Here is a 14,130-nt window from a genome sequence, read left to right on the forward strand (position 1 = left end):
GTGGTGCTCCGTGGAAGAGAAAGGCACGGGGGACAGATCAGAGCAGGGAAAAGAGTAGTCAAGGAAAAGATTAAAGCAACCCACACTCTCAGACATTTCTCCAGTCCTGATCACTCACTGGAAGCTCCTTTTTCAGGTTTAAAAGTACAGGTTGGCCCTTGTTATCCATGGAGGATCCATTCCCAGACACCCCCATACCACCCCTGGATACTGAAAACCACGGATAATGGAATCCATGTGTAGAGGCCATCAGAGGACCTCCAGACACAACCAGAAGCACCTTCTGGTCGTGTCCAGATGTGTTCTGAGCCCAGAGAGGGCACATGAGAAAACCACAAGTGCCTTTCCGACACCTCTAGATGAGAGAGGGGAGCATTACAGAGAAGGCTGTGTCCCATTTGCACACGAGTCAAGCATCACTCCACGATGGGGTGTGCACCAGAGCTTCCCCTGGAGAATTTGACAGGAAAGAGTCCTACGGCAAAAGGCGTTTCTCAAGGTGCAAAATAATTCCTGCCCACTTTTGCTTTTAGCACCCACAGCATGGCAAGCTCCATTCACATCTATGGAGTTTAATCCCAAATGACACTGGGTGCCCATCTCAGAGATCTGCAGGATAAACAGAACAGGTTGCCTAGAGATTGTCTAACTGGCGAGACAAAAGGGGGGGGGAGCAAGAATATTTTATGTAAGATTTATGTTCACCATTTTTAGCTGTGCTCTTTTAAAAGAGCACAAGAAGGGTCCCTTGGGTATTTAATGCAAAAAAAAAAAATCTTTATGAAGTAATTAAAATGCTTTAAATACACAGAGATTCCAGGACAAGCAGGGCTGCTGCATTGACTGAGGATTGCAGTCTGAAATTCTGTGTAGCAGAGATTTTATTCCAAATTCATGGTTCTGCATCATGGGAAATTTTTAATGTGGAATCTACATGTGTAGTCCATCTTCTGCACATTTCCTCCACTCTAGGAAGGCTCCCCTGAGGGAGACACAGAGCCCCTCTAACACATGCAGAATGGCTCGAAGAAGGACATTCTTGGAATAGCCTTGGACAGGTATTTAGTATAGCTTTTCTCCAACTGTGGGTCAGGATTGTGACCTGATTTCTGGTAGGTCTCACAGAACCTCCAATGAAAACATGGGTGATGGAAAGATCAGATCACTAATTGCCTCAAGTCCTGAGGATACTCATAAATCAGATAGCTAACTGCCATGTAAAGAGCTGAGCTCCTGCAGTTTGCAAGTTTGGGTTAACGAAAGGCAATATTTTTTGGCGTCTTTGTTCTGCTGTTGTTTTTCTTCCCCAAGCTCGCCTATGACAGGTAGTGGGGTCAGGTGAAGGTTGGGTAACTTAACTAAGCCCCTCAAGCCTTGGGGCTATTCAATAGAGCTGCCTCATTACAAGAAATGGATTGAGGTTTTTTTAAAAAATAAATAAAATATTACTTGTCAGTAAACGAATAAAAATATTCTTTCTAGATCACCTTTTTTTTCAAGGCTAGGTGAGTCTCCACAGATCATTTAAAAAAATGATCCTGGCACTAAAAAGTTTGAGAAACACTGATTTAGTAGATCAGAAGTTCAAGATTTGGGCACACTGGCTGCTAGTCTCTAGCAGGATGGTTAAGAGCCTGAGCTGTGAGCCAGGGATTCCACAGGTCAAGGTTGACCTCAGCAATGAACCGCCTAAAGGGCTGGCCTCCAAGACCTCCTGGCACCTTTGGACACATGCCAAATGCTGCCCTAGAGACAGCCATTTGTACAAAATAGTTAACATTTTGAAATCTCTACAATTTGCACAGAAGGAGGCATTTCTCATGGCGAGCTTGCCAGAATGCTAGATTCATTTACTTCTCAAAAATACAAGCCTGTTATTTTACTGACAAAACTCTGTAAAAGATCAGCATTTTTCCCCTCTTAGTACAAAGACAAGTTACACATAACAAAAGAAAAAAAATTATATACAACAAAACTTGCCTGTGTATGTTCTCACTCAGTGTTCAGAACTTCACAAGTAAAAAAGGCTATTCAGTGTAACCCCACTATCTGCAGATCCAGCATCCGCGGATTTGACTCACCACGGATGCCATTGATACTGGGGAAAAGTCAATGGTGGTTTGCTCATTGAACGGGAAGTAGCTGCAGATTCACATATCTATGGATTCATGCATCTCGGGGGAGAACGGGACACTGCTTCTTTTGATAAAAGGAAAAAAATCTAGAGATGGGCGAGCCTCTGCACGGGTCCACCTGTGATACTGACCCGCATCCAGGTACCTCGAGCAACAAACACAGTTTAAGCAGGTGGAGAAGTAACTATTGCAACAAGGATAACCTGAACCCATCCCTGCATGCTCAAATAGAGAATCACAATCTAGACCAGTGGCTCGCAAACGTTTTGGTCTCTGCCCATTAGAGTCTCGGAGAGCTCCGCCATTGCATGTGTGGAGTCTTGGGAAGCGGTATAATGCAGGGGCATGCATGGAGTGGCACAGAACCAAGCAAATGGTGGCTGCTTATGCTGTGCTAGTGGATTCCTGAAGGGGTCTCAGGGCTCCAAGGAGCATAGTTTGAGAAACGCAGCTCCCAACTAACAAGACACATTTTCAAAGGTCTTGCTGTAGCACAGTCTTGTGACAGGTTCCTTACATGCTGTGCTCTTGGACCACAACACAGCAAACAGCTACAGGCATTCCCCACTATCTGTGAGGGATACATTCCTCCTCCCCTTCGTGCATACCAGAAACCATGTATAAGGGGGAACCCTATCTCCATGGTTCCCCAAGTCCACCACCTTCGTTTATCTTCATTACATTCGCACAAAGCAATAACGCATCAATAGCAGAGCAATAACCAAATGCTGCAAGTTGAAAGCTTATAGCAAGACAAGCAGGCAGGCAGCCTGCAGGCTAGAAGGGAGACTAAGAGCGATTCTTAACAGGAAGCAGGAAATTAATGTTTGCTCTTAGTCTCCCTTCTAGCCTATGGGCTGCCTGCCTGCTTCTCTCTGCTTATAGCATTTGGTTAAGCAAGACACATTATTGCTTTGCGCAAAGGTAATGAAGTTAAATGAAGGAAATAGGAGCAGGGTGCTCAGGGAACCGGATCTGTAGATACTGGGGGATGCTTGTATTTGGAGAGCTACCCTTCCCATGGAGGCAAAACGTACAAGATCACAAGATCTTAGACAAGATCAAAACCCAAGACCTTAGAACTTCTCGAGTTATCCTGTGTGGGAAAGCAGACAAGTGAAATAGACCAAAAACAGAGGCAGTTGTTTGTGGGCCTCTTGTTACCAGATGGCACCAAACACAGTTCTCATGAGGCCACCTAATGATGTATCAGCTGCCATTTGCACCGCTCTCCCTCCTCCCATTCCTCAGATTAGAAAAGGAAAAGGAAGTGTGATGGAGAAGTGGTCAGCTAGAGCATCAAATCTGCTTCTCTGTACTTCCTCCACACTTCCTGCCTCAGCTGGCCTTATGGATAGAACCACACTAGTTGTGTGAGAAGTGCTGTCTTTACAGTCCAAGATGTTCAAAGTATCAGTCCTTCTCTACAGAACTCAACCTTACCCTCCACTGAGGAAAAAATAGATTTCTACACCACTTCAAGAGCAATGTTATCAATGCTTTTGATTCATAGTGGCTACTTTTCTAGAAAATGCACTTTGTGTTTGTTTAAACAACTCCTAGGCCCCTTTACCGCCAGCACTTCCAAGGTGGATAAAAAAACAAGAAGTAAGGCATTTATATTCAAAGTCCCTTTTCATTCCCAAAGTCAATTAACATCAGGCGCCAATAAATACCAAGAACCAAGACAGCAGAGAGAGCTATAAAATAAGAAAAGGCAGAAATACAAACCATCCATTGAAAGCCCAGTTGAAAAAAATGATCTCCACTTGTCACCAAGAAAGACAATAATGGGGGGTCCATCTGAGCATCGCAGGGGAGAGCATTATATTATCAGAGTGCCACCACTGAAAAGGTCTGTCTGATTGTCACAGACCACATTTCTGAAGACCACATCTCCAGAGCAGACCTTAGTGAACTGAGAGGCTCACTGGAGCAGGAGGTCCTTCAGATAAACTAAGAACATTGTCATACAAACATAAGAGCCCTGCTGGATTAGACCAAAGACCCATTTAGTTCAGCTTCCTGTCTCTCACAGTGGCCCACCAGACACCTCAGGGAGTACACAAGGCAACAAGATACCTGTATCCTAGTGCACCTAGCATTCTGAGGTCGCCTGTTCTAAAACCAGGAGGTTGCACACACACCACCCATCAATGGCTGGTAACTTGTGATGGACTTTCCTTCCAGAAATCTGTACAGTCCCCTTTGTGCTAGAACATCAGGCTTAAGTCTACTGAGTAAATTTACTTTTCCAGCACCCCACATCCTGTGGAGTGTGTATGCAGCAGCACCTATCATCAGGCCTGCAAGATTAGCAGGCGGGAAGGGAATGATTCTTCAGGTGGCAGATATCCCCACATCTCATCTTGAAAATACAACCCAAGTTCTGCAAAAGCAGTTGTCATTCAATGAACACCACCTGTAGCAAATCAAGGACATCTGTGCCAGATACAAACATTCCAAAGCCCATTACGCTCAAGACAATACAATCAACATTGGTGTCTTGTCCTCACCTCCCAACCGAGCATCGAGGCAAGATGATTCCAAGGACATTCACCTGTACTGGGTGCTATCGCGCACATATACATCTCTTTGCAGCCAAGTCAAGTTAGACCAGCATTTTACAACCACATACCCATGCGGTGTACCTGGCTTTTAGCCTCCCTGAACTCAGTTTAAATAAAATCAAGACTGCGCATGAACAGCATCTAAACCAAAAGTGAACCTTTTTCTTAATATCAATCAGAAACAATTAGCATCTCAAAAAGCACTTGAATTATCGTACCGTCAGGAGAGTATAAGACCCCTTAAAAGAGTTCACAGCACCCACTATTAAAATGCTAGAATCAAAATCCTATGCATTGCTTGTTTTTAAGGCAAAAGGTACTCTGTTTGATCCCACCTTGGCAAGTCAACCGGAGTCCATTCATTCATTTCCTTTTAAGACCTGTCATTCAAGTTTCTTACGAGAGATGGGGAAACCAGAAAACTAAAAAGCAGAACCCCAATCCTTGGGTTCAGTACATCTTGCAAGCTAGACCATTGGGGATGTGTGCAGAGCCAAAGGTTTTTAAATTAAAATAAAGTAAAATAAAATATTGCAATAATAAAACAAGAAAAGCCTCTCGCCACCAAAGAATGCACCTTAAACGCTGGAGTTGTCAGTGCAATTAAATCTCAAGTATCCTGACAAGGATTTTTGATCAGTCTGAACAAGGCACCCAAGAAACCATCAAGGATTTACTGCAGGAAAAAAAAAATTTAAGGCCAATTTTCTTTTTTGCTTCACGGCATGCTCGAGACAGGCAGGACTGAGGCCAACAGAGAGAAAATCTGGAAGATAATTGCACCAAAGCTGTTTCACCTCCTCAGAATATTTCTCATGCAAACATACACGAAACCCCCCTTTTTCTTGGCGCACAGAAGGGGGGGAGGAGAGCATTTAATTGGCGCCTGGGATGTACACAGATAGCAGCTGCCAAAGTCTGATAGGGCTGATTTTGCCATGAAATGGTGGTTCCTCGCAAGTCTGATACATCTTGGACGAGGAAGGGAAATCATGTCAGTTTCAGTTTATTATTAATACAGTCAAGGACCAGCAGGAGAATGTCATAATCACAGCAGAGCCAAACAGCCAAAAGAACAACAACCATCTTCATCATCATCATCACTGCAGACTCCAAAGCCCCAGTAAGAGGAAGGAAGCACACTGAAGCATCAAGCATCAATTCAGGAGCCTCTCTAGTCTCTCCCCAGCCAACTCCTCATTCCTGCCACCTTTCCAACAAACTGAGCCCCAAAGGTAGCCCCACAAGCCAGGGCCCTGATGTGCAAAGAAATGGACATCCCTTCCAAGAAATTGATATGATTTTTCTCATCATTGACTTACGTGAAGACGAAGAACAAAGTAGTGGATCCCACTAATAAGGCAGCTGCTGTAGACACCGGGATGTATTTTGTGGGTTTAAATCTCTTTCCGATGCTGTTGGGCATCCTGTAGCTTACACATCACTAGGTCTATCTCCAAAGAGTCTATTTCCAAGGGAGGCACCAAATAGCCACAAGCCAGAGAGAGACAGAGAAACCAGAGGTGAAGCTCTTGCAATGCAGAGAGAGAGGAGGCAGGGGAGGGGGGAAGGGGGTAGGAAAAAAAAAGAGGGAATGAGACAGAATGGGGGGGGGAGTGAGAGAAGAGAGGGATTGAGAACAGCTGACCTCTCCAGCACAGGAAATCCCACCCACACAGGCCAGCCCACTCAGCTGATGTCAACCAGCCCCTTAAGGTAGAACTGCAGAGTAAGGAAGACACCAGGAAAGGAAGGCAGCCTAGAAGCATAGTGCAGTGTCCTCACCTCTCCCCTGCCTGCAAAGATCTGCTTTGCTTGGGCTGAGCTGCTGCAGTCTTCACTCCTCTGTTACCAAAGCTTTTTCCCCAGTCCAAATCAGTCAGGAGTCTAAGTCTCAGTGTAGGGGATAAGCAGGTCACACACACAGAGAGTGAGAGTGCAGTTCTCAGGCACGCCCGTAGCATGACCACGCATAGAATGAGTGGCTAAATATACATCAGGGTGGGGAGAGCATCTCGCCTGCACAAACAGGTGTCTTCTTCTGCAAAAGTTTGGCAGTGAACGCAGTAATATCGAAGGTATTTGAAAGAGGGCCAAATGGGTGCCAGGTTTGGGTATGACCAGGGTGCAGGTTTGGGTGCGACCAGGGTGACTGAGAACTGGCATTGAGCCTGGGGCAAGATGCCAGGTTGGGTCCAAATGCTGCAAGTTGAAAGCTATCTCCACTCCAGAATGCATTGGGGTTTTAGAAGCGCACTGAAAGTGGATTAAAGCTGTAGTGAAAACACAACCCTGGATAGGCTGAAATGGAGGTATTCAAATTTATTTTGTAATAAATCTGTTTTGTACTGTATAGTTTGTTCTGTCATGGCCCTGGCACCCTGGAAGCCTGGGCCCCAGGGGTTTTTTCCCTGCCCCCCCTTTTCATCAGGTCTGGGTGTGACAATATGGCTTCAGTACTAGTGATGTTGGCAACCTTCAGTCTCGAAAGACTATGGTATCGCGCTCTGAAAGGTGGTTCTGGAACAGCGTCTAGTGTGGCTGAAAAGGCCAGTTTGGGAGTGACAATCCCTTCCACACTGGGAGCAAGTGCAGTCTGTCCCTGGTCTGCCTCCCTGGCTATGGGCCTTCCTTCTTTGCCTCTTAGCCTCAGACTGTTGGCCAAGTGTCTCTTCCAAGAATAAATGAAGGAATGAATGCAAATTACCTTACCAGTGAGCACCTGATGTTTTTCCTTGAAAATACAGCCTGGTTTACACCAGCCAATTCTCCGTCTACTTGCTAAGCTCATTTTCAGAGCTCCTTTCCAGATGTCTCTGCTGTCAGAAACAATACAGATAGCAACCAGACAGAGGGTCTTCTTCCAAAAAGACCATCATGGAGCCATCACGGAGAAGGGTCTTCTCCATGATGGCCCCCAAAATATGGAAGTCCCCTCCCAAAACAGTATACACCTGGCATCAGTCAGTCCATATTATTCTTCTGGTCTTGGAAGAAGAAGATGAGGTCCTTTGTTTTATACCCATGACCTTGCTTTAATCAGCTGTAGTTTTATGTGAGTTTTAGGTGCTGTGTTTTATTTTGAGCTATCTCAATATAGTCTGAGAAGGTGGGATACATACATCTAAACAGGGCCTAGGAGAGGGGGGTAAAGGGGGTGATTTGTACCCGGGCCCAAGAGCCAAAGGAGGGTGTCCAGAAAGTTCCTGGGATCTGACATTTTCCTATCTCACCTGAAATCACTGCCTACGTATGATGCTGGGGCACAACCACATGTATGCAGTGTTAACTGCTGCTGCAAGCTATACACACCGGGCCCAGGAAAGCATCCATGACCCTCCTTAACATAGGGTCAAATCTGGGGGGAAACTGGCCTGCCACAGTAGCTCTTTGGCTGGTGGATCCCATAACCATGAAAAAGTGTCTAGAAGCTCAGGGACCCAGCTGTGGAGCTACAGCTGCTGCAGAAGTTCATTTTGGTCACACCATTCTAGTCTGAGCCTAAATACGATGATGCTAATTTTCTGCAATCAATTTTCTATATTTCAAAGTTTTTAGAGAGATTTAGGAGTGTGTTTGAACATAAGAACATAAGAACAGCCCCACTGGATCAGGCCATAGGCCCATCTAGTCCAGCTTCCTGTATCTCACAGCAGCCCACCAAATGCCCCTATATTCACTAAGGGGGAGGGGTGTCACGTATTCCAGGGAGTGTTATGGGTTATAGTTATTGCTTATTGGACCTCTTCAGCTCACACCATTCACACTTTTTACTTAGCTGTAGTAACTGGGGTGGAGCTGTAGTAACTGTTTGGTTTTCCATATTACTTTATCTAGCTGCCAGTACTGCATCATAAGGTAGACCTGGGCTCGTTATCCATGGGTTCAGCACTTGTGAATTCGATCCAACGTGGGTGCCAACCCACACTGGAGGGCTTCACATGACCTCACGGATGTGACCAGAAGTGCCTTCTGGTCTTGTCCTGGAGATTTTTTCTCCATCCTGGAGATGAATGGTCTTGTCCTGGAGATTTTTTCTCCATCCTGGAGATGAATGAGTATCTCATTCATAAGACTGAAAAAGAAAATGTGAGTTTTGCCACTGGAAAAACTCCTGTGCAAAAAATGGGATTTCTGACCCCCTCCATTTTTTTAAACACTTTTTATCTCATCTCTTTATCTCAGGGCTCTATGCTGGCACCAGATTTTTTGGGGGGGTGTCATTCAATAGCATCCACCTGTGCAGCAAAACTAGACCTTGCCCGGTGGGTCTTCAGACCTCACCTGCTGAATTTCACCTGCTGGTTTAGGGACACCTCCAACCTGGCAACCCTTTGCCAGGGGATATGGGGGTTTGGAAAAGGGGATATGGGGGGTTGGTAAGGAGCAGTTTAGGATTATTTTAAAACTTAGCAAATTTCAGGCATGCTAACAGGGGAGCCTGCTGAATACAGTCACCTCATTTTAATTATGAAATGTGGAGTTGCCTCGTGGGTATGACAAGGAGATACCAGCACCTGGCAAGATTTGCCTGCAGAACACCTTACCTGTATTAATTGTTTTGCTGTCAGAAAGCATGTTCGCTGTTGCATTGTCTCCAGAAGACCAGATCCTCAAACACCTGTTTTGGAAACAGTGACTGAACTGAAGCAGACTTCTCCTCAAGGAGGTAAGCCATTAAAAATATGTAGTAGTAGTAGTAGTAGTAGTAGTAACTTTATTGTCATTGTGCTACAGCACAACAAAATTTATGCACAAGCTAAATACAAGATACAAGCATAAATATATACTCCAGTTCCAACAATCACACTCTACACACTCACCCATACATTCTATATGACATGCATCATAATATAAAAACAGTATAACAGACCATAATGCCCAGGAGCCTCTTAACAACTATATCGCCTTATTCGTAATTATGACTGTGGGATAGAAACTGTTCAGGAATTGTGTGGTGCTGCTCTAATAGTTCCGTATTGTCTACCTGAAGGCAACAGTTTAAAGAACTTATAAGCCGGATAGAAGGGGTCTCTCAGAATACTATGTGACTTCTGCAGACAGCGAGATGTATAGATGTCCTCCAGAGCTGGTAGATGAAGGTTGATGATGTGCTGCGCGATCTTAATAATTCTCTGCAGAGCTTTTTTGTCCCCTGCAGAGCAATTTCCATACCACACCAAGATATCATAGGTTAGGACACTCTCAATGGTGCAATGATAGGAAGACACAAGCAGCTGCTGTGACAAATTTAACCTCCCAAGCTTCCTCAGAAAATATAACCGCTTTTGTGCCTTTTAAATCAACATGCTGGTGTTAATAGTCCGTGAGAGGTCCTCTGTGTTGTAAATACCTAGGAATTTGAAACTAGCAACCCTCTCCACCTCCTCACCATTTATGTATAATGGTGTGTGTACATCCCTCTTTTTCTGGAAGTCAATTAAAAATTCTGTAGTTTTTTTGATGTTAAGTGAGAGATTATTTTCTTTGCACCACAATAACAACTCCTGTACCTCCTTCCTATAAGCAGACTCATCATTCCCGCTAACAAGCCCCACCACTGTAGTATCATCTGCAAATTTTATAATTTCATTGGTGTTATGTGATGGGGTACAATCATGTCTATACAGGGAATAGAGGAAGGCGCTCAGCACACAGCCTTGGAGAGCTCCTGTATTTAATATCATAGTGGAAGAATGATAATAGCCCATCCTAATTGACTGTGGCCTATTTGTCAAAAAGTCCTTTATCCACAGACAAATGTCTTGCTGTATGCCCAAACTAGTCATTTTAAAAAACAGCCTGCTAGGTAGAATGGTGTTAAAAGCAGAACTATAATCCACAATAACAGCCGTACATATGTACCCCGTTGTTCCAAATGAAGCAGGACTGTATGTAAAATAACAGAGATGGCATTATCAGTCATATGGGTTTAGTTCCACTTCAGGATCATCGTTCTTTTCAAACTCTCCTTCATTAGTAGAAGTAGGAGAAAATGGAAGTAAGAAAAACACAGGATACCACTTCCCGCACTTCTCATTTTGTAACACACACAGACCCCCAAATCTGCAAAAAAAAAGAGGCTGTTTTATTTAGCTCTTATTTTTTATTTAATGGAGGGTGCATGGGTAATGACTGTGGCTGTAACCGCTAGCCTCTATTACCTACCTATTACTTTTAAACAATTTATAACAACACTATTACTTTTAAACAATGTATAACAACACTCTGGAAGTTAGTGGTAGACAGGGGGGCCTGGTGTGCTGTGGTCCAGTGGGGTCCTGAAGAGTCGGACACAACTTAATGACTGAACTGGCGAAACCTACTATTGGCAAAACCTACTAACTGGCGAAACCTAATATTATACATATTACATTATGTATAATTATGTAAATTTTGAACATATAACATCTGACATCATTTTGAACACATAACATCTGACAACTACAACTGGCTGGCATTTAAAAATCACTTCCTCTGAAGTAGTATGACTAGTATTCTAATAGTTATGGTATTTCCACACTGCCCGGAAAGATGAAATGTGGTACGCACATGACTAGCTTAAGATGCAATCATCTAAAAATGTAAACCAATCCTCCTGAAGCCTGATGTACTTTTCCTCCTAAATGGCTAATATTTTACAGTTGGAGTTTTAAAGACGGACAGCTGCAATTAGGATACTAAATGAAATTTGGTATCAACAATGCTTTCCTGCAACAGACAAATTGATTTCTGCTCTCTGGTTTCAGGTTTCTAGTATGCCCTTCACAGCTTGCTTAATTACACACTTCTGATATGTGGGGGGGGGGGGGTGTGAATCCACATTTAAGGAAACACAGAGCACATAGCTTGAAAAAGGGTCAGTTTACCATGGCATCTTTTGTTGTTGTTCAGTTAAGTCGTGTCTGACTCTTCGTGGCCCCCAATCATGCCAGGCCCCCAACCTAACACCAACTTCCAGAGTTTGTCCAAATTCACGTTCATTGCCTCTGTGACACTATCTAACCATCTCATCCTCTGCTGTCCCCTTCTCATTTTGCCTTCAATTTTTTTCCCAGCATCTGGGTCTTTTCTAAAGAGTCCTCCCTTCTCATGAGATGACCAAAGTATTTAAGTTTCAGCTTCAGCATCTGTCCTTCCAATGAACAGTCAGGGCTGATTTCCTGTAGGATTGACTGATTTGATCTCCTTGCAGTCCAGGGGACTCTCAAAAGTCTTCTCCAACATCATAATTCGAAAGCGTCCATTCTTTGGTGCTCAGCCCTCCAGCTCTCATAGCCATACATTACAACTGGGAAAATCATAGCTTTGACTGTACTGAACTTTGTGGACCAGGTGATGTCTCAGCTTTCATTAATTTCATGGCAATACAGAATAAGAATACAATTTATTTTTGAAGTGTAACCAGTGTACCAATCTTAAAGCAATCTGACCCTCTTGAAAAGCTTATGCCAGTGTTTTTCAAACTGTAAGTCAGGACCCACTAAGGGGGGGGGGGGTCATGAACAAATTTCAGGTGGGTCTCCATTCATTTTAATGTATTTTTTAAAATATATAAGATGCTACCATAGTATGTGACTGCATTTGAGGAAATGTTACAGATTTGTGCTTTTAACAATGATAGTTAATGGGGCTTACTTCTGGGTAAGCATGGATAGAACTACAGCCTTTGGGATGTTTGGGGAAATTTTTTAAATAGATCATCAACTGCTTGGGAAGGTTCGGAGGGTTCTTCTTTATTTAAATACATTTTTAAACTTATACTTACTGCAAGCTTTTAATTTACTTACTTGATTTCATTTTGTTGTAGGGGGTATTAAAAATTTTTCCTGACTGATGTCACTTTTGGCCATGACATCACTTCCAGGTTAATGACATCACTTCCGGTGGGTCCCAGATAGATTGGCATTCTTAAAAGTGGGTCCCAATGCTAAAACGTTTGAGACCACTGGATATGCTTGTGCTTTTGTGTTATATAAATTAGGCTCTGGATTCTGCCACCAGTGGCAAAGTTCAGAATGTGATTTTTAACAACTTTTTGGAAATGCATTGAAGAGTTAATTTTTTTTTAAAGAGAATAGACTTACAAGATGTCTAGAGTTGGACTATCAGTCCTAGTTCAAAATTCAAATTTTGACAGGTCTGATCTTAAAGAATAAAATAGAAGTTTCCAAATTATTTATCTTGGTATTAATGACGTAGGACAGTGGTTACCAAACTTTTTAGCACCAAGACCACTTTTTAAAACACTCTATCAGAACTAGAACAAAGAAATTTCACTTTACCAACCACTCAAGCCTCTGTTTTTATCCTTCTTACTGCAGGAGGGGGTGGTGTGCAAAACCGCCTACTGGAGCATTTGTTGTACACCAACAAAGATTTGGGGCCATTCTGGTGGCCTTGCGTTCCTTTGATTGAGGCACATTTGCCTCCTCCTGGTGAACACACACATGCAGCTCAGTTTCACTTTCCATAGCTGACAAACATGTATTGAGCCCTATCAGCTTGTCAATTTCAGGACCCAACAACAGGCAGGTTGCAACCCACTGATGGGTCCTAAAACACAGTTTGGGAAACTGACCCAAGACCAAACCTTTGAACATAAGAACATAAGAACAGCCCCACTGGATCAGGCCATAGGCCCATCTAGTCCAGCTTCCTGTATCTCACAGCAGCCCACCAAATGCCCCAGGGAGCGCACCAGATAACAAGACCTGCAAGGCATTCTGGGAATTGTAGTTAAGAACATAAGAACAGCCCCACTGGATCAGGCCATAGGCCCATCTAGTCCAGCTTCCTGTATCTCACAGCGGCCCACCAAATGCCCCAGGGAGCACACCAGATAACAAGAGACCTCATCCTGGTGCCCTCCCCTACATCTGGTATTCTGACTTAACCCATTTCCAAAATCAGGAGGTTGCACATACACATCATGGCTTGTACCCCATAATGAATTTTTCCTCCAGAAACTTGTCCAATTCCCTTTTAAAGGCGTCTAGGCTAGACGCCAGCACCACATCCTGTGGCAAGGAGTTCCACAGACCAACCGACTTTGGATTAATTGCCCTCTCGTGTCATTAACCTGAAGATTTGCGGAAGAATTTGACTTGCTTAAGAATTAAAATGTGCAAAGGACACCTAACCATCAGCTTTGATTCCAAAGCATTTCAAAGTGGAATCTGCCCCCCCCCCTTTAAAGCAGCCCCTTATTCTTAGAAATATTAGGATTTGAAGGCTGTACTGAGAAGCATTAGAATCAGATTTTGTTCAGGATCTAGATGGGGAGAAATTACTCTTGCATTTCCTTACTCAACAGGCCATACCAGAAAGTTGATTTATTAAATGTTAGTTCTGTGACAGGAAGGTAGCTTGATACTCTTCCTAGAATGTTTGTGCATAACATATAATTCCAAAACTGATTGTTA

At 43.6% G+C, this 14,130-nt stretch overlaps 1 protein-coding gene across 1 annotated transcript in view; it reads right to left on the reverse strand.

Moving 5' to 3' along the window:
* The window catches only part of ZDHHC8 (zinc finger DHHC-type palmitoyltransferase 8), a 162,072-nt gene extending 155,792 nt beyond the window's left edge, over nucleotides 1–6,280 (reverse strand). Inside the window, exon 1 of the mRNA XM_066609672.1 lies at nucleotides 6,028–6,280. Coding sequence (XP_066465769.1) covers nucleotides 6,028–6,131 — 104 coding nt within the window. The 5' untranslated portion in view covers nucleotides 6,132–6,280. The remainder of the gene's footprint in view (nucleotides 1–6,027) is intronic.
* Between the last annotated feature and the right edge of the window lie 7,850 nt (nucleotides 6,281–14,130).

Source organism: Tiliqua scincoides, chromosome 14 (assembly GCF_035046505.1).
Source record: "Tiliqua scincoides isolate rTilSci1 chromosome 14, rTilSci1.hap2, whole genome shotgun sequence".
NCBI lineage: Eukaryota > Metazoa > Chordata > Lepidosauria > Squamata > Scincidae > Tiliqua > Tiliqua scincoides.